The following is a 21,326-nucleotide window of genomic DNA, read 5'->3' as shown; positions in this document are numbered from 1 at the left end:
TAACTATGTACAAAGGCGGGATAACCTTTCGATCAATACATGTTATTGTTTTAAAGATGTGCTAGACGAGGCTGACACTAGTAAACAATACAACGTGAATAAGCATGACAGGCAGGATTTCAAGGATCACGGGCGAAACAAAAGCGACGCGGCTGTTTGTCTAAGCGTCGCGAGCCCGCAGTGCTTGAAAGGCCTGGGGAGAACACTGATATATATGGCATTGGTATTAAAAGTTTTGTTCATGGTGGTAATATGATTGGTTAACAGTGACTTCTCATTGCTCTGCTTCCTTTCTCTCACCTGAAATCAAATCTATAAGCGCAGTGTATAGTATGTATATAACAGATTAGGAAGCCAAGGTTTTTTTGGTAACTTGAACAACTGGTGCTCAACGTGGGATTTACATTATTGTAGAGACTGTCTTTTTTATGTAGAATTATGACATTGTAAACTGAGAACAGACTTCTCATGGTAGAGTGAACCAAGTGAGTATTGGTCACCAAATCCGAGAGGAGAATAACACATTGGAGAGGAGCACTTGTAGCCAAGGTGTTTATTGCTCAACTGCTAGGCCTGGAACTGAGTCTAAATACTCACAAGATGTTCCATACAATGTATCAATATCATTATGCAAATAACTAAACTAAATGTCATAGCCTCAAATCATTACAGACATATAACAAAACAACTCTTCCCATTTTCAGTTTCAGTCTCCAACATATTATGGAATGTGCACCAGTATTATCAACAGTTTTTACCAGTCGTGAAATCAAGACTTCAAGCTCTTAGAAGTCCAATTGAAAAAGAATTGAAGGTAAAAAAAATTCTTGAACTACTCTTTGCATTATTTGACACATTAGAGAAAATTGTAAATCATTGAAAAACAAATAGAAAAGCTTCAAATTTAACTGCTTCTTTGAGTGCTTCAGACTCCTGTATGACGCAAGCGTAGTATATTCTTACAAATTTATCTCCCAGGGGTTTAAATAAAAATTTAGCTCATTAAAGGGTCTAGCGCCCTCTGTGGCCACCATAGAAGGCATCCTGATATATTAAATCAGCCCTCTAAATTTTCCTGCTTGCTTACTAGAGAATGAAGGACCCAAGTATGAACACTTATATTATTATTAATTTAATTAGGACAATATGTTAATAACATGTGCTGAATGTACATGTGGATGAATGTGCTAGTTTTTTTTCAAAGCTTTTATTAACACTTCAAAATCATGTTGGAAAAATGTTGTACAAAGAGCTTAAAATTAATATTTCAGAGTTCAATAATGTGTCATTGTTTTGTGGTTCCAGGGTTTTGTAAAGATAGCTAGATGGAGTGATATCAATTTCTGGGCGATGAAGCAGTATGTAGAGAAATCACACAGGACATTGCATAAATTCAGCAAGAAATACGAGGTGAGATATATTGGTATGTTGCCATGGTAATGACGCAAGATGTATATATATCTAAAGAGGTGTTGCCAGGTCAATATATCCAGACAGCTGTCAATCACAGTAATTCTAAGATGTTGCCCGAGTATGTCGTTAGGATTTAGTAGCAGACACTCAGGAATACGTACATTATAAGGTTGTGTCGTAATGCTGCATATTCCTAACATTTTGACTAAAATAATAATGTATGAATGTATAGACAAAAAATTGTCAAAACGTGTCTTCACTTTCACCTTAAGTATTGAATACGTTTGTTCCGGGTATTTTGCCATCTATGTTATCATGTCTGTTGCCAAATTTATGTTTTAATTTTACCGGCGACTAAGGTATGGTTATTTTGTTTGAAATGCAAACTTTGTAAAATTTAATAGATAAAACAGTTCATCAGTAGTGCAGCATTGAATATTTAATAACGATAATATCTTTATGTTCATAATTTCTATAATCGTCTATTAACTATGCACTTTGTCGTTCTTCTAGACTGCGTTGTTAGAACAAGCTAGGAATACATTTTTAGACGGTAATATCGGCGTCACCCATCAAGGGATTCCCAGCATCTCTGGGTCATTGATAACAAGTTGTCTATCCCATGATGCTTTGAAGGTTAGTATGATTTGTTTGGATTTATATTTACCCTAACACAACGCCTGCTGTAAGCCTCCAGAGATTGCCGAAGTTAATGTGCAGAACGGCGTTGTAAGAATGTATAGTATCATGTATTCAGAGAACTGCTTCCTTCGAAGCAACTCTGTGTAAATCAGAACTAAACAGATTAATACCCAACCCAAGTAGCCATTTACCTAGTCCAAAAATCCAATAATTAACGGCATTATTCAAACCAACAATATACGATTGTGAATTCATAGTTGTAGAGATTACTGTAAAATGACTTACTTTCACTGGGTTTAAATTTCGCTGATTTACCATTTCAGGCATATTCAGTGGGTTTTAAATTCATGGTTTTATCATTTAGATAATGTGTTCTATGCTAAATTTTACATATTCACTGGGTTTTAATTAAGCACATTTTCCAGTCAGCGAAATAAGCAAAACTAAAACCAAGTAAATAGTTAATCCTTTTACAGTATTTACCAGGGATTATATTATACTTTGTATCTATTGATGTCGGTAAAATATACTCACTAGTTCAAGTTCACTTATATTCCATTTTGTTTCACCAGATGTATTTTGAACCAAGTGTGGAATCTAGCGAAGAATCTTTGCTTTATCGACTCCCATCTCTGTTCAACAAGATGACAAAACTGTGTCGTAAAATGTTTAAATCATGTCAGTATCCAGACTTGATGTCAACATTAGATAGTTTTACAGGTGAAGTGATAGAAACTGTACATCAACTGCAGGCATTGGATGTCTCCAAGGTTTGTAAAATAGTTCAAAAAGTGTATCATTTCGTATACGATTTTCATTCAGTGTATTTAGTCTTTGAGAATTTGTTTTGTCCACAGTGCTGTCTTAAATCAATCGCTTTCGTATTTGTGTTTGCATTGCTTGTTTCTTAATGAATAATTAATAACATGACGTAATTTTTGATAACATTCATAAAGCATGTATTTTTCGCGAATGTAGCGAGAGAACTGATTCGCTAATTCAAGATGTCACTAATGACTTTATTATAAATTCAAAATGTCCGCCAAACATTGTCTTTTTTCTCCATACACACTTTGTAAACAACACAAAAAAACGTACTGACATGATAGATACACTTTATTAGTCCCCGTTCGGACGCAGTCCGAAAACGAGGACTTATGTTTTGCCCTGTGTGCGTCCGTGCGTCCGTCCGTCCGTGATCACCTGTATCTCGAACATGCATGGACCGATTAAGTTCAAACTTCACTCATACATCACACATTATATGGGACATATGCACATGCATTTTTTTCATGATCCGATTAACGATAGCCGAATAGCAGCCATTTTAAGGCCGAAAATGCATCAAAATCGCACATTTTCACCATTCCGGACCCGGATCTCAGTTATGCATGGACGGATTTTGTTCAAATTTGGTACATACATTAAACATAATAGGACCTTGATGCACGTCATTTTTTTTTTCGGATCAAATTCGAAATAGCCGACTGGCGGCCATTTTGTTTTAAAGAATTCAGTTCTGGATCCGTATCCGAGACATGCTTGGATTGATCGAGTTCAAACTTCACACACACAAGGTACATCATGTCACAAATATGTATGTGCATTTGTTTCATGATCTCATTAACGATAGCCAAATGGGGGCCGCTTTAAGGCCGAAAATGCATTGAAATCGCACATTTTCACCATTCCGGACCCGTATCTCAGTTATGCATGGATGGATTTTGTTCAAATTTGGTACATACATTAAACATAATAGGACCTTGATGCACGTCTTTTTTTTTCGGATCAAGTTCGAAATGGCCGACTGGCGGCCATTTTGTTAAAGAATTCAGTTCTGGATCCGTATCCAAGACATGTCTGGATTGATCAAGTTCAAACTTCACACACACATGGTACATCATGTCACAAATAGATATGTGCATTTGTTTCATGATCTGCTTAACAATAGCGGAATGATGGCCATTTTAAGGCCGAAAATGCATCAAAATCACGTATTTTCACAATTCCAGAACCGGATCTCAGTCATGCATGGATGGATTTTGTTCAGATTTAGCACAATGTGTTGTACATATGCAGGTGCATTTCGGTCATCTGCTTTGAATGTATATGTCACTCAAATATGAACGGAACGGGGACGTGTCATTGACAATGACTTGTTGAAAAGTAAATTAACCCAAAAAAATGAACTTATTCATTGTGGTCATTATTTCAATATGAATAGATAAATGAAGTGATACTGATATATTATTACGGAAATCAACAATGACAAGAGAAATTCGCTAAATCAACATTTCGCTATTACGTCATTTTACCACAATTCGCTAAGTTTGCATGCCACTTTTCAACATGTTTTACAGTATGCTATGAAGAGAAAATGTCTAATCATTTTAAATTTATCTCAACTTTATATATTTCCCAATTATTAAAAATACCCTGTAAGTTTTATACATTTTTACTATTAAATATGTCAGCTTTTTCGAGAGAACAAGTCTTTCTTTCATATATGAGCCTTATATTTTTGTTTGTGACTTTTTCAGGATGTTGATAAGGCGAAACAGAAATCAGAAGCAAAATACATTAACCTCAGAAAACGTAAAGCTCTGGCTGATTTGTTCAAGTACCTGAGTCAACTTGGGTTGTCATACAGAAAGGGGTTGACCAACATACACCTGAGTAATCAACATGATGCCTTATTCACCGTTGCCATGGATATCAGTGTTGCATTTCAAGGATATGAAGACAGGTAAGCCATATTGACATCTAATATGTACATGTATTGAGATATTCGTTACCATGACAATTGGAAATTCTCAAATCAAGCTGGAACTTGAATCGTGATGTCTACTAAATACATGTTTGTAGCTGTGCACAATTGCATTGCATTGTTATTGTATTGCCAGAAATATATTAGTAACCATAATCTGATTAATTTTTTTTGGTTTGGATTGAACAAAGACCATAGAAATCTTTTTTCTTCTTGAATTAAATGACCATTGCCGTTTTGTGGCACTTTTTGTTTTGCTATTGAATTAAATTTTCTAGATGGTGTAAATTTTCTCATCATTCATTGTGTACTGCGTACCAAGTTTACTGAACCCAAAACTTTAGTCAGAGTGAGTGGTCTAATTTGCATATTTGTCACATGCTTAGTTGTCGCATGCTCAGTTGAACAGCATTTTCTCTGAAATGCTCGAGCTCATTTCACTTGATTTGTTCATTTCAGGAGTGCAGTCGTTACAGAGGCCAAATCCATTTGGGACGGTTGTCGACATTATTACTACCGATGCATCGCTAGAAATGCTGCCATGATCACTGCCATGACAACACCATCCAAGGTAACATCTATTTTTACCCCATCACCCATTGAAAGCTTGAATGAGAGAAAAATTGGTGTCTGCAGGCAATGTGTTGTAACTTTTGCAATGTCACGTCAACTTTTTTACCAACTTTTTGGCCCACTCCTATTTTTTGGCAATTTTCCATGTTCAGGACCCTGGGCTCTTGTGAACACGATTAAAAAACATAAGTCACATTGTTCATTATTTTTGTCTGGTCTGTTTTTAGGAATTGGGTGTTGGTAATATTGACAGGTGCAAAGGATTCTCGGAGCATCTCGTACAACAAGTATATCAGCAAAGATATGATATTTCTGATGTTTTATATGGGGCTATACTCACCAGGTAAATATACTTACAATTTGCAGTCTGTAGTGCCAATTGAGATGCGTGTTTGTTGGCTCAGTATGTATATTGTATTCTTAATTTACTAAACCATTGTCTGTCTTAATAATAAAAAAAAATGATACATTGTAGCCTCATTATAATGAATACCTTAAGTTTCTAACAAATTTCCTAATAAAATGAACACAAAATTATCAATATCGAAACCTAAAAAAAGGTCATAAAGCCAAAATGAGTGAATTACAGAATGTCAGTATGCATAACCGTATGCTACAAATTCTAATTTGTAAAACCTAAATATAGTCAAAGAAAGCTTAGAAAGAACTCCCGTCTGCTGAGAGTAATTAATATGCACAGATTTTCACCCAAAACTAATCAAAACCTGGCTTAGTTCAGAGCATCTATGAACCAAGTTTCATCAAAATCCAATGAGTGGTTCTTTAGATATCAGTGGAACAGTCATGGAACAGCTAAAAATGAGCTAATTATCATGCAAATTAGGTAATTAATATGCACGGATTTTCACTAAAAACTAATCAAATCTGCGCTTAAGTTCAGAGCATCTATGTACCAAGTTTCATCAAAATTCAATGAATGGTTCTTTAGATATCAGTGGAACAGTCATGGAACAGCTAAAAATGAGCTAATTATCATGCAAATTAGGTAATTAATATGTACGGATTTTTACTAAAAACTAATCAAATCTGCGCACAAGTTCAGAGCATCTATGTGCCAAGTTTCATCAAAATTCAATGAGTGGTTCTTTAGATATCAGTGGAACAATCATGGAACAGCTAAAAATGAGCTAATTATCATGCAAAATTTGCGCATTGGCCCAGAGCATCTATGCACCAAGTTTCATCAGAAACCGATGTATGATTCTTGAGATATCAGTGGAACAGACGGATACACACATACAGACAGGGTAACAGCAAAGACTCCCATTGTGTGCTTTGCACACGGGAGTCAAAAATTGAAAACAAATCTTCTGTGTTGATTCTAATGTTATGTACACCTCCACAGAGTAAACATCATGTACTGACTTCTTGTTATTTTTCTTCAGAAATCATCTCCTAAATTTGGAGCAGTTGAAGACTTCTACCCATGAAGCCACTGTAAAACACATTGCCACTCTACCACCACAGACTGAGCTGTATCAATGGATAGAAACAGCTAAAGACATCATTGACCAAGCTTTTGATGCACTGCAGCAATTCAAACTTGTTCTCTGTTGTTGTCCCGACTCCAAAGATGGCGCTGTGCACCCATCACCCATTCCATCCCAACACCTTGCTAAGATTGAGACTGTCAGGCAAGGCAGTGAAACTTACAAGGAAGTCTATGAATTACTCCAGGTAAAGGTGTTAACATTTCTTGAGAATAATCATTCTAATACCATTTGAATTTACAACCAACTGTATTTCATTTGTAAGTGTAATTGTAGAAATTACATTCAAAATTATATACATATTACAACAAGATCGACTGAAAGTATTGATCAACTATAGCTAGTGTATTATCAGATTGCAGACTAAAATAACCTTAGAATATTCACTCTATTGAGTAGCAATATGTCTTGGTTATGACTAGAGTTGTCTATGGTCCAATTCTCAATGATCCAGAATACATTAAATGCAGCTTTTCGTTTGTTAATTTCTGTTGAGGATGTGCTTCTAATTGATCCACTGCGGTATTGTAGTATAATCATGGTATGTTTTTCTGCCCCATTATGGTTTTTTCATGTGGAACTTTTACATGATTGCAGTGAAAGAGATGTATAATACAAGTTACTTATCTACAAGTTGTATTCGCAACATCTGAAGTTGTCTATTTCTTTTTATCCTATGTTATGCAGGAATGTATTTCCATGGTTGTAAGTCAAAAAGAAACCCTAGACACTTTGACGAAGAAACTAGAATTGGAAAATAAATCAACTAGTATATTAACATGGTAAGTGAACTTCTGGAGTAATTCGAAATTTTTGATCTTGTACATAAAAAGGACCTACATACATTCCTGCCAGGCTCTTCATTCAGTAAAATATTAAATGTATTATCATGATGCGCTTCTGAATTTCTGCATCGCATGTATTTAATTTTATGGATTTTGGTGTTTTACTGTAATTGTTTTGTCATCAAACTGAATTTTTATGTCAATACAGGTCTCATGTTTCACTACTGGATGGGTCATTTGCACAGATTGACAATGTATTGTCACTGCTCAGCAATATAGAAAGCTACTTTGTATCGTCCTTTGTATCGTCCTTTGTTGAAACTTCATCTCCGCTTATTGAACCTCTTGTCTGTGTGAGAACCAAGCTCTTCTCAAAGTCAAACGAATTCAAGGTATGGACAGACAAAATAAAAACTGAACCGGATGCTGTGGATAAATCAGCCCAAGATGAAACTCCTGTTTGCATTCTTGAAGGTTTCCAGGAAGACGTAGAGGTATTTGTAACTAAGCTGTTAGTAGCAATTCAGAAGCTGGTGAAATCGAACATCAAAGATGCGGGAAAGGATGAAGATGAAGATAAGGAAGACAAAAATGAAGGTGAGACTGTCATTATTTTCTCCTTTGTTAAAAATAAAATCTAGGGAAATGTACTATGGTTGTGTATACAGGAAAGAGTTTAATATTACCTGCTACAAATTTTCATAATTTGCAGATTTTATGTATTCGTAAAGACAAAAGTTTGTGAAAGACAATGACATTCCGTGGATATCTAGCCTGATATGCTAACTCAATCCTAAACATGGATTTATTTCCATGCTTTTGAACATTGCAGTCTGTTTTTCTAACTTCATAACTGATTGCAGGTTACAAAATTGCTGCTTATATCAATTTATTGTGCTAATATCAAGTACTATAGTACTGGTGAGGTAGAATTTTTTTTTTATATTTCATCTTATGTTTTAATCTTCATACAGAGGCAGTCGACCTTGGCAGCCAGCTCCAGGAAGCTCTTTTAGTGAAGTCTTTATGTGGCGGTTTGAATGTGGACAAGACGTCATTGGATTTGACAAATGTTAACAAGATTCTGACTGGGTTGGTTACAAGGTTGTGTAGTCTTCGAGATGATTGCCAGTCACGCCAAGATTTAGAGGCATGTTACATAACTTGCATTCCCTGTTTGTCACCTTTTTATAAAAGTATAGACAAAAAAAATAAAAAAGGGGGGTACATAATAAGTCATTCCATGGAAGCAGTAATATCATAATTTCTTTGTAGCGTCAAGCCTTACTAATGTGGCCATTTTGAATTTCAAATTGGTCAGAATGCATGTAATTGAGGCTCATAATTTGAAAAGTTTTTTGGGTACCCAAAGTTTTTTCTTTTGGCTTTCAAAAATCTGTTACAGTGATCAACTTAGCAAAATTGCCGTGAAGCATACATTTGTATAGGTCATCACAACTTTTATCTCACTTCTTTGAAATGCATTAAGTTTCGTAATTTTAAAAGTCACTATTTCTATTCATATAGCTCTCTACACACACAAAAATGTTACCCCAATTAAATATTCGTGGTACAATAGACACATTAATTTTATTTATTTCTTGATGCAGATATGCAATAAATGTGCGTCACTATTACTACAAGTGGTTCCTCTTATACACCAATATATGGGTGTGGTCTATCATCACTTAGTCATATTGTTAACATCTCATCGAACAACATCCAAGTTGCTCTCAGTGCTGCTTGGAATATTTTCAGAGCTAGCGACAAAGGTAAGTTAAAAAACAATATCAATATAATAGTATATGCTTTGAAGGACTAAACAATGTGAAAGTATTAACTACTCAATCGATGACACTATTGTTTGTTTATTGTTACATTGTGTCTATTTATAGGAGTTTGAAAAATGTAAATTAATCTGGTTTAAATCAAGATGGCTGTCCACAACAATCTGTGGTTTTGTCATATTTATATTACTAAACATTTTAGTTGCAAATATTTGTTTAAAAAAATAAGTGCATTGTTTTTTATATTTTCAGAAGTGCACATTAACCAATTTGTCTACTGGATTGTTAAAATAAAACTTAATTTGATCACACACTCTCCTCTATCATTTAAATAAGTGCATAGAGCAAATGTGCTTTTGATAACTATGCATACTATTTCTTACTTGCTACCAGGGTTTTTGTCTGCCAGCCGAGTTCAGCGATGAGTTAGGTGGTGATGGGTCAACACAGTTTGAGGACATTGAAGGTGGTGGTATCGGAGAAGGTGAAGGCGTTAAAGACGTCAGTGATCAGATTGAAAATGAAGATCAGGTAAAATAACCGTAATTTAAGAATCTGCTAAATGAAATGTATTTTATGATCAGAAAGTTGTTGTGTAGATGGAGAGAGACAAAGAAATACATTCTTGTCAAGAGTATAATCATCTGTTTCATGTGGAATGAATTCTGCTCAGTTTGTGAACAATATAGTAGAGCAACATATCTGAACAACTGGTGCTCAACATGGATTGATACACTGATCTTTTCTTGTATAATATATATTTACATTTTCTTTACTTGTTACATCTCTTGTATTATCTTTGTTTTCTTTGAATTTCTAAATTGATGTAATGCTAGTAATTAAAATTAAATTTTGCTTATTTTAGTTTCAGTAATACTAAATTTACTATTTTCTTAGGTACAAGATGTAAAAAAGCTTGGTGATGAAAACGCACAAGAGGATGACTTTGATAATCAACCCGACATCAAAGATGAAGAGGAGGGTATAGAAATGTCTGAAGATTTTGAAGGGAAGCAGCATGAAATGGACAAAACTGGTAAAGTGTTATTAAAATGTCATTAACAAATATAATATACATTGGAAAACTACTGATTTCTGTATCTTTAATTCATTATTTTTGTACATTTTCACAATATTATTACCGTAAAAGCTCAATCATTCGGCCACTCAAATAGTTCGGCCACCTATTTTTTGCGTCGTGGTTGATTTTAAAATGTATCCGTTTAGTTCGGCCATCTGTCCAGTCAGTCTGATGTTTGTATTCAATTAGTTCGCCCGGTGATGACACCGCCCGATTTTTACACCACTCTCTCAACAAAGGTATATTTTCACACATCTATCACGTAAATACAATGTACATGTATAAGCATTTACATCCATGGTATAAGCAATCGGGATATCCGCCAGATGTGCAGTCATGGTGTCAACCGTGGTTGTACAAAAGACGTGTGAAATCTCTAGTACGTCCATGGTGAAATATACTCTGTTGATTGTCATTACAAATTACCCAGTACATCAGTTGTAAATAATCGCTAAGAAAATTCTCATCACGACGCCAAAAATATCGACAACGAACAAATACTTTAAGTCATTGCTAGCAATCACTGACGAAACGAAGCTCCATGGTTTAGGGACAACAAAATTCAGACCGACACTTGACTCTCGTCTTTGAAATTTCAAGCAAGTCATACAAAGTCGCAAATGTGTTACGTGAAAGCGTCATTATTATTGGACATAGTTTTGTTTACACAGTCACGCAGCACGTCAAAATATCTTCTTTTTTTCGGTTGACCCAAATAAAATTATCTGCTGGATTGTTTCAGCACAGTCGTTTCAGTAATGTTCGAAACATTGTCCTGCAGAGTTGTTTGTTTAAAAGTCAAGTAGATTATTAATTTTAACGGGGTAAGAAATTAATTAATGCCGACTTGCAAATTGTATCGTCTTCGGCATTTCCAGTAAGTCGATACAAAGTCGCCAATGTGTAGCGTGAAAGCGTCATTTTTATTGGACATGGTCTTGTTTACGCACGTCAAAATATCTTCTTTTTTTTGGTTGACCCAAATAAAATCACCTGCTGGATTGTAGATAATTTCAAAAAAATAGTACAGCAATTAGCAATAAAGCATAATTCTATTCTATTCTATTCCAGTGAGTTTTTCACGTTACCATGTTTGTTTACATTTACGGGGAGCGTGACATGAAACTGTCGTCTCCACGGCAACAAAACAGCAGGTGGCCTGGTTACGTCAGATTTCTTGAACGCGCTTGTAGTTTGTTTTAAAATTGGGTCAAGTCTCAGACTAGTACTACACCTTTACTCTAATCTCGGGAAAACGATATATTTATTCAGTTACCGGTGATACACACTTCAAACCCAGTTTTAAAACGTTGAAAAATTATTCAAACAAATCGACCACTTCGGAAACATATTTTCTACATTTATTCAATCACTTGGCCCACCCCCAAAAATATTTATTTTTTACATGGTCGAATTGATTGAGTTTTTACGGTAAATATTTATTGTATATATTCACAGATCAAAAAGATGGCTCAGATGAAAGTGATGGAGATGATGAGAATGAATTAGATAAACAGTTGGGTAAAGTTGATGGAGAAGACGAGGAAAAATTAGATGAAAGAATGTGGGGGAGTGATGAGGAGGACGAGGAAGAAGATGGAGAGCAGAAAGAAGATGAATTTGGACCTGGAATGGATGAGGAAGAGTCTCAGCTTGTTGCTAAGGATGATAATCAAGGTAGAAGTCGTCCATTGTAAATATTTCCAAGCAAATATTAAATTTTGTCATGCAAATATTAAAAATATAACTTGATAAGCTGAAAATAGTGCATATTGTATGCAGGATACTAAGAATGTCTTGGTTCTAACCATTTCATATTGCGCATTTCAGGTGCTGGAGATGACAATGATGACAGAAATAAAGATTCAAAGGAGCAAGAAAATGAAGAGGATGATAAGAATGAAGAAGTTCAACCACGTAATCTTGAACCAAAAGATGAGGTACGAATATTTCAGATTTTATCATAGTTAATGCATCAGACAAAGATTTATTACACCATATCTGACGGAAAAAATTAAACAGAATTTTCCAGAAATGTCTTGTTGTAAGTCGATGTTTAACAAATCGTGGTCCATTTGCAATCAGTTGCCGGGTTATAATTACAAGGAAATAAAATTTAAATACAGTAATTTTTGTAATTTTATTTGGAAATTCTTAGGAATTTAAAAAGTCTGCAAAAAATACGCATTGATATTTACTATTAACATAATCAGTATAGACCATCTATTTTCCTCACTTATTAGAATTCCCAGCCATCATATTTAAAAAAATCTTGCCTAATCCTCAATTTAAACCTTCCATTGTTTTCAGAGTGAGTTTAATGATGATGAAATAGATCCAAACAAAGCTAATAGAGATCCACCAGAGAACACCGCAGATGATTTAGATTTATCTGAGGATCTGAATCTAGATGAAGAGATGGGAAAAGATAAAGAGAATGAAGACGATCAGGATGGAGAAGATGAAGGTTTGTTATTTTCTGAAGTGGGTATTAAATTAAATTAAATGTAAACTGACATGCAAAAACTCTATGCATGTCCAAAGTCATTAGCATAATCTTTAGTTTTTATCTATAATCCTCAGGTGAAGAAAATCCATTTGATATTGAAACAAAACCAAATGTGGAAGAAGTTAAAGATGAAGAAAGCAAAGATGAGGAACAAGAAGGTGCAGATGAATTGAATCCTGAAAGTACAACTGATGTCGAAGATGAACAGAAAGATGAGGAGGCAAAAGATAATGAAATGGACGTTGATAAAAAAGCAGATGATGATGATGAAGGGAATGAGGAAGAACCAAAGGACAAAGGAACACATTCACAGGTCAGTGTTGTATGGTTTGATTGTCTATTCTATTAATCCATCAGTGAGTATTACTGAATGATTGCCTGAGGATCTTTTTCTCTTTTTTACTTAATGTAAAATATTGCCTTATCATTCATTATATGGTCAGATCCAATGCGTTCTCTTAGATTTATTCTAAAAGTATTAACATTTTTTGTTAGGATGACCCTATGAATGATGAGGAAGAGACTACTCCACCAACTGATGAAGAATCAAAACCGGAAGACATCACTGCTGCCAAGGAAACAACTGAGGCAGCAGAGGATCATGAAAAAACTCACACCCAACAGGATCCAGTTCAGCTCAGCGATGATGTAGAACAGCATGCTGGGAAAAGTGAAGAGGATCAAAAGAAGGAGGTAAGTATTTACATAATTTTGTTTTTTAAGTCCTAATCTGTTATGAAATGTATCATCTCTGATCATGTTATGTTTTACAGGAACACAGTACAGGTACGGCTGAACAGGAACATGATGAAGGTCACGAAGGCGATATGATATCTCTGATCATGTTATGTTTTACAGGAACACAGTACAGGTACGGCTGAACAAGAACATGATGAAGGTCACGAAGGCGATATGATATCAGATATTGTAAAGAAAGGCACCAACCAACAAAAACAGGTCAGTCACATTATAATGGACATGTATTTTTCTCAGCAGATATTTGTATTGTAGTATCAAATGTATTGGTATGTATTTATTTTAGTGCATCTCTACTATATGACGTGCCAACTAAATGTGCTTGAATGTGTTTGTTGTAACGCATTTTGTATATGTATGTTATCTCCAATTGTGTTGAAGGTACTTTCGTATAGATTTTGCACCTTATAAAAATCATGTGAACAATGTGATCAAATAGCTCTCACGTTTGTTTTTACAGCATCAAAAGAAGCCAGGAAAATCCAGTATGGATCGTAGTTTGGGATCAGCTGATGAGAGAATAGAGAAACGGTTGCAGACTGTTGATGAAGAGAAGGGTAGAAACCAGGAGAATAAGGAACAACAGGTATAAATATATGAATTGTTAACTAATAAAAAAATCAATTCTGAGTTGAAGCACATGCCAATTGAACTTAATTCTGATGGCATCAGAGAATTCAATGAATACTTTGAAAGTTTTGATTGTGGTGTGACACCATTAAAATGAGTGAAGCTGATCATGCTGTACAGAAAGGCATGAAAGGTTACCACACTAAAAAAAAAAAAACACCTGACATGAGCACTAACCAATTCTTTGACATTCTCACTCATTTACACATATTTAGTTATTACGACAAAAATGAACGTTTCTTTGTGATTTCATGATCACCTCACTATTTACCATACATGACTTCAACATGCAATTCTCACCAGTTGCCTACCCTTATAAAAACTTTCCTGATGTTTTTTTTTTTTTTACAAAGGACGAGCAAATGTCGTCTGATCTGTATGAGCATGTAAAAGACCCTGCAGTACATCATGATAAACAGACGTTAGACGCAGCGACAGAGGAGCAACAACAAGAACAACCTGTACCCAATGTAGAAAGTGATAATGACGTGGAGGACATGGAACAAGATGATGTTGATGATATGCAGCCATTGCAGGATACTCCAGATAAGGTTAGTGCTCTGACCAGTTTTAACAAAATTATGTCTCAAATGTGAAGCAAGTTAACCTATTTCCTTCCAATTTGTGTTTAGGGAATATTTTAGTTTGTGTTCAACCCACATGAATATAGATTGCCATGCGTAATATGGGACCCACATCAAATGCACACAGTCTAAATTTTATTTAACTTGGATTTTTATTTTGCTTAGCTCAAAGTTATGTGAGCTAACTAAATTATTATGCATTTCAACAGTTTCATTTCTATTGGTGAAATATTATTTTTATTGTGTACTCGATGTATACATGAATTATAAAACTACGACTTGTTTGGTATTTATGTTGCTTAACCTTTTCACCACCAGACTTTCCCATCAAACATACATGTATCTGCACTTTCTCCTTATATTCTTCAATATTCCAGTAAATGAACCCTAATTTTGAAGCCAACAGGCAAAATTTGAGTCAATTTTCAGTTTTTACTCAAAAAATGTGTCTGTTTTTGTCCCAATCTTCTGAAGGGAAGTGCAGACTATAAACAGGATTATTTTGTGAATTTGTGATGAAAATCAGGAACTGGTGGTGAAAAGGTTTTTCGTCCATTTTCAGTAATTTTTTAAATCTCTTACTATACGCAGAACGCTGATAAAATAGACACCTTGCCATCAACAAAACTAAAAAGTGAAAAAGAAAAGGATTCATCGGCACAAGGTGATGGAGATGATGACACAGATGTTAAAATTGATGGAGAGAAGGATGACAGGGAGGAGGAGGGTATTGGAGGAAAGCATATGGAATCTACCATACACACGTCTAGAGACACATTACTTGATATTGAAAACAGTACATCAGAGTTTAATGTGGAAAAACTGAGATCTGATCTGGAACAACAGCTCACAAGTTGGACTTACAAGCCTGGGTCAACTGAGGAGGTTTGTTCAAAATATGAAATATTTTATAAATATATTCAGATTTTTTCTATCTTGTATATTTGCATTCCGGAAAATGGTTTCTTCTCGTAGCCAACATAGATTTTAGTTCTGTTAATGTGTTTGTAATGTTGAATGTTTTTAGGAGAAACTTGCCCAAGAAGCTTGGCATCGCTACGAGTCTCTGACAACAAGTTTATCACAAGAGCTATGTGAACAGTTGAGGCTGGTACTCGAACCTTCGCAGGCAACAAAACTAAGGTATTATGATGATTCAGTTTTCGACAATGTTTGTCTGCTATTATAGTTTTCTGTTATTATAATCAACCATTCTTTAGATCAGATTTTTTTCAAACAGCTGAGCTATATTTTTTTTTAACGAAAAAGGCTTTTTTATTCAATAGGCTAGTCTTACATTTTGTACTATTTTTAAATAATTTTTACTTCGTATGCAATATCCAATATCCTCGGCACACACAAGTTTTCTAAGCTTTCTCTGATTCGCACTCTGTTAAGCATTGTAATTTATTTTCATCGACAGAGGCGATTATCGTACTGGTAAACGACTGAATATGAGAAAAGTCATTCCGTACATCGCTAGTCAGTTTCGGAAAGATAAAATCTGGCTCAGGAGAACTAAACCAAGTAAAAGAAACTATCAAATAATGCTAGCTGTGGACGATTCATCAAGTATGGCCGATAATCACTCCAAACAGGTTAGAGACATACACTCCCTACAGACCAATGTACCACGATGGTGAATCAAGTTGGTGAGGTGTTTTGGCAAATGGTTTATATTTTTACTTCAATCTACATCATAAAGTGCACGCATACAATTTGGTCATCTTTTTTTTCCAGTAGAACTTATACTAAGTCTATTACTTACAACTTTCCTATGTCATGTACAACAATGTGCTTTATCGGCACTAAAGTGAAATGCCAAAAATGAAGATCTGCAACCAAAAGTACCTCCAGAATGGGAAAGCTAACCTAAAGTTATATGAAGTTCTTGAGTCCTTCAGTTGGATTATATGTCTGCTGATCACAATATATTATATAAGGGCGGCAGTCATCACGGTGCCACCTGTTCGATATGGGACTCATAGCGACGTACACAACGCGTGTAAAATACATTGTTTATTTACATGAAACAGTTCATAATATGTAAATGTGGTATAAAATATCATTAATATTAATTTGTTTCTCTGTTCAGTTGGCCTTTGAATCTCTGGCTGTAATCAGTAATGCATTAACATGGCTCGAAGCAGGAGAGCTTTCTGTGTGTAGGTATGTACGTGTTTAATAAGACTTTCACAGTTTCCTCAGCTGACTGAATAAATCAATCCAGAGGCATATTGCAAATTCATTGCTGTTAGTAAAGTTTTTGACTCCTCACTCAAGACAACTTTATTTTTGTTTTCAGCTTTGGTGAATCGGTGCAACTTTTGCATCCATTTCATGAACAGTTCACAAGCCAATCAGGAGCCAGGATTCTGCAGCAATTTACATTTGAACAAAAGAAAACTAAAATAGCACAGGTACGGCATTGCCGGAATTTATGTTGATTTTTAAGTGTTGTAATGCAATGATGTATTGGTTGGTATCAATCATAAGACTTTAAATAGGTACAACATGTGAATTAAAAACAAGAAAACCGTCATTTTATATTGTTTATTTTATATTGTTTATATTCCCAGCTACTGGACAATGCTACTAGGGTCATGCTTGCTGCTAGAAGTCGACAACACTCCGGCACTTCTCATCCGGACACCTCTCAGTTACTAGTGATTGTGTCTGATGGCAGAGGGCTGTTTTTGGAAGGTTCTGAAGTTGTCAAGTCGGCTGTCAGAGCTGCGAAAGAGGCTCACATATTTATTGTTTTTGTTGTGCTGGACAATCCGAATAATAAGGTACGTATTAATGTAGTGATCATGTTGTATGCTTAGACAACCAAGATGGATGCAATACATTCTATTTGATTGATCTTGAAAAATTTGACATTTTCAGAGGATCTCCGAATTGTGATGATGCTATATATCCTTGAGTTTCATGAACATTTCATATTCTTGCATTAATCTTTTATTTTGTTAGTACAGTCAAACGTATGTATAGCGACTACACAAGGGAATGCATTTAAAAAAAAAATTATAGAAATGTAGACTTCATATAGAGATTGGATTATATTTTTATGGTTCACCAACTTGTACATTTGGCATATTTGTCCATAAAATAATGAGATGGTACTGCTGTAAGATGTGCATTTATTGGAGTTGATCAAGCATGAACAAATTTAAAATTTGCAAAGTTCACGCGTTCTTGCAATGAGTGTCAATGAAATCTATTTTGGTGGTCATGGTAACTCCGTCAATCAAAGCTGTGTTTACATTGTCGGCAAAAATCAAACTGTTTTCAACAAGATGATAAACATTGGGTGGAAATTTACCAGCACCTTATGTCAACAAACAAACTGCCCTGAATGGTTACTCTTTGAAATTTGATTTGTACTGACAAAAACATCTTTCTGTCAGGTGCGTGTTGGGTTCAGAGCACTACGGAGTGCGCAACTCGTGTAACCTTCTCAAGCTACCTAAAAGTGGTGACCATAGGCATGTATCTTTATATAAATGTGGTCACTAACATATGTTTGACTGTACAACACCTGCAACAAACCACATGCTAATGATGCTGAAAAACAAGCAGTAATTAATTCTACATTTCCAACATTTGCATTACAGGACTCTATCCTGGATATCAAAGTACCAGTTTTCAAGAGTGGTGGTCAGATTATGGATATACGATCATACATGGAATACTTCCCTTTCCCGTTTTACATTATATTACGAGACATCAATGCTTTGCCAGCTGTTTTGAGTGATGCTCTGAGACAGTGGTTTGAATTGGTAACTGCTGACACTGGATAAAATAATCTGTGCAATCAAATTCCCTAGTTGACATTTACAAGATATTGTTTTGATGTGAGGGGAGTATTGAATAATAGGTATTATTTGTCATCAACTGCTAATGCATTCATTGTGTAAATAAGTATTTTTATCTGTATTCAAGCAAAACGTACAATGTTTTATTGACAGTTTAATGATGTTGAAAATTTCTGTTATATTTACCATACTTGCTCTCTAAGACTTAGAAACTCGTCACTAAATAGAAGTTCCTATGCAAATCAGAAGGCTGTTTATGGACAATGTAAATTGATTGGGAATTTACTTAGTATGTACATATTTTTGTAACAAATAAAGCAAGTCTTTAGAATAACCACTTTTAGTGAGGGATATGTCATGTCTTAAATCATGAAATTACATAATATATAGAGTTATATATTGAAACAGACCAGTGTTGTATATATTGGACAGATGTTATTTTCTGTGGCTGTGAAATGGTTTTGCACACCTAACCAGAAATATTATAATTTAATACAGCTGTGTTGCAAGCTGCTCTCAGGTAGCCACTAGATAATCAGATTTGAAGGCCACATTTCTTGCAATGTAGCTTGTGTTGTCAGCCAATAAGCTGCTGATATTGCTGGATGGGTCTAAGAAACAAATTGGGCTCACAGTAAACTTCCATTTAGCTGAAATTTAAACCTTGTAATTTCAATTAGTATGAATTGTGTATTATTTTCTTGGAATAAAGGTGTATATTCATTGTGCATGTTTCCGACATTCTAATCGTGGTGATGTGACCATAAATTTTTTGGATTGTCAGGAGCAATATTGCAGATCAAATTGGTTTTACTTGCTAATTTGCATATTACATTAACTACAAGTTTTTCCAATGTCCCCTGAAATATGTAGCAATTTTTGTTGTGAAATTTTACCTATTTGTGACTTGTGCAGTATTGAATATTATTTTTATTGATTTTAAATTCAATTTTTCTGATACCTTTTGTCAAAATGTGAATAAACATACTCTTGATTTTGTTTCTGAAAGATACAATGTTTAAAAGCATTTAAATTGGTTTATTTTAATTATTAATACATTTTTGTTTTGTTAATTTATTATTTTTAAATAACTTATTTTGAAGTAGAAAATCTTCTTCTCGAACAGTGGTACGAGATAAGAAAACTAGGACCTTTTTTTGTGCCATTTTTGTTCCATTATATGCTGTCTACATGCTTTAGCCTCCACACATGTACAACATTGGCTTGCATCTCATTGAAAAAATCAGTTATCTAGCTCTAGGTAATGACAGGAGTTTCCAGATTTGTAATTAGTTAACCAAATTAGCTTATTTGAATGAATAAGTTTTATGAGCGAGTTTATTGAATAAATAAATAAATAAATTAAACCATCAATCAATAATAAATCCTTTGTCTTTTCGTTAAATTGCCTATAAACACTATGCAATTTCAATTCTTGGGCATTTAAATCCACCAGTTAGGAAGTCAAAAACAAACTGTTGAAATAGCTCCACTATTCTACAAGAACGCACACAAAAACTATTTTGATTTTGGCTGTTGAGAAGATTGTTCACAAAAATAATACAAGTATTGAAATGTATCTTTCTTTACCAAAAATAGAGAATAAAGGTGCACCCAATGTGCTTAAATATAACATAAAAGCAACTGGTTTTCAAGAAGTCAAAAAAAAATACTCTCCTCGAAATGACGAATCTGACTGTACCTACATACCTAATAGTTTTCAAGAGTTGAAAATAAGTTTACCAAAAATTACAAAAAAAATAGAGAAAAGCTAACGAATACCCATTTTTGGATATTTGTTACATTATCATACAATATAGGATTCCGTAGGACCTGGTGTCTGGCTTTAGTTCGAAAAATCCTGCTGCAAGTGTATTAGCACAGAGCAATACACATGCTCACTTTCTGTAGAGACGGCGATCTACACCACACCATTCTGGTATGTTTAGGAAAATCTCAATAAGGACCTCGAATCCAAATATAATCTTTGAAAACTACTTTCGGACTTTCCAAACAACTTGCACTACATTTCGTGAAATCTTTCTCATCTTCAGTAATTACCTGTTGAACTTTTTCAGATTTACAGGGGTCAAAACTTAAAAAACAAGCCATCCATGGCAGTCCCATTAGTTAGCAAATTTAAGATATATAGTTATATAGTTGGATCATAAACATGTATCCAGAAGCAAATGCTTGATTATGATATTTTAAAATTAAAATGTTTGACATTCAGTCATCTTGTATCTGATCATCATACCAGTATTCTGTTCATAATGAGATATTGCTCTGGAACAGCAAACATTAAAACAAAATGGCCACCAATCTGCCATTTTGAATCTATGAAATTTGAACATAATCAGTCAAAGCACGTTCAGAGATATGGCCGCGAGTTGGCTATTTTGAATCCGATCTGAAAACAAAATGGCGTGCATCAAGGTCCCATAATGGTCCCATAATGGTCCCATAATGT

General features: G+C 34.6%; 1 protein-coding gene across 1 annotated transcript in view; it reads left to right on the top strand.

The window, feature by feature from the left end:
- Positions 1-20,241, top strand: part of LOC100373436 (midasin) — a 90,592-nt gene extending 70,351 nt beyond the window's left edge. The window contains exons 69-97 of the mRNA XM_085501857.1: positions 705-814; positions 1,306-1,410; positions 1,927-2,049; positions 2,628-2,825; positions 4,596-4,801; positions 5,282-5,393; positions 5,623-5,738; positions 6,802-7,093; positions 7,594-7,688; positions 7,900-8,288; positions 8,666-8,943; positions 9,302-9,463; positions 9,872-10,009; positions 10,376-10,514; positions 12,018-12,236; positions 12,390-12,499; positions 12,870-13,026; positions 13,143-13,381; positions 13,564-13,761; positions 13,927-14,025; positions 14,285-14,410; positions 14,808-15,005; positions 15,630-15,923; positions 16,066-16,181; positions 16,462-16,636; positions 17,134-17,207; positions 17,344-17,458; positions 17,618-17,830; positions 18,656-20,241. Coding sequence (XP_085357983.1) covers positions 705-814; positions 1,306-1,410; positions 1,927-2,049; positions 2,628-2,825; positions 4,596-4,801; positions 5,282-5,393; positions 5,623-5,738; positions 6,802-7,093; positions 7,594-7,688; positions 7,900-8,288; positions 8,666-8,943; positions 9,302-9,463; positions 9,872-10,009; positions 10,376-10,514; positions 12,018-12,236; positions 12,390-12,499; positions 12,870-13,026; positions 13,143-13,381; positions 13,564-13,761; positions 13,927-14,025; positions 14,285-14,410; positions 14,808-15,005; positions 15,630-15,923; positions 16,066-16,181; positions 16,462-16,636; positions 17,134-17,207; positions 17,344-17,458; positions 17,618-17,830; positions 18,656-18,841 — 4,982 coding nt within the window. The 3' untranslated portion in view covers positions 18,842-20,241. The remainder of the gene's footprint in view (positions 1-704; positions 815-1,305; positions 1,411-1,926; positions 2,050-2,627; positions 2,826-4,595; positions 4,802-5,281; positions 5,394-5,622; positions 5,739-6,801; positions 7,094-7,593; positions 7,689-7,899; positions 8,289-8,665; positions 8,944-9,301; positions 9,464-9,871; positions 10,010-10,375; positions 10,515-12,017; positions 12,237-12,389; positions 12,500-12,869; positions 13,027-13,142; positions 13,382-13,563; positions 13,762-13,926; positions 14,026-14,284; positions 14,411-14,807; positions 15,006-15,629; positions 15,924-16,065; positions 16,182-16,461; positions 16,637-17,133; positions 17,208-17,343; positions 17,459-17,617; positions 17,831-18,655) is intronic.
- Positions 20,242-21,326: the final 1,085 nt, after the last annotated feature.

The sequence above is a fragment of the Saccoglossus kowalevskii genome, chromosome 7 (assembly GCF_978046115.1).
Source record: "Saccoglossus kowalevskii chromosome 7, keSacKowa6.1, whole genome shotgun sequence".
NCBI lineage: Eukaryota > Metazoa > Hemichordata > Enteropneusta > Harrimaniidae > Saccoglossus > Saccoglossus kowalevskii.
The sequence above is the reverse complement of the archived record's forward strand: the minus strand, read 5'-3'. Positions and strand labels throughout refer to the sequence as shown.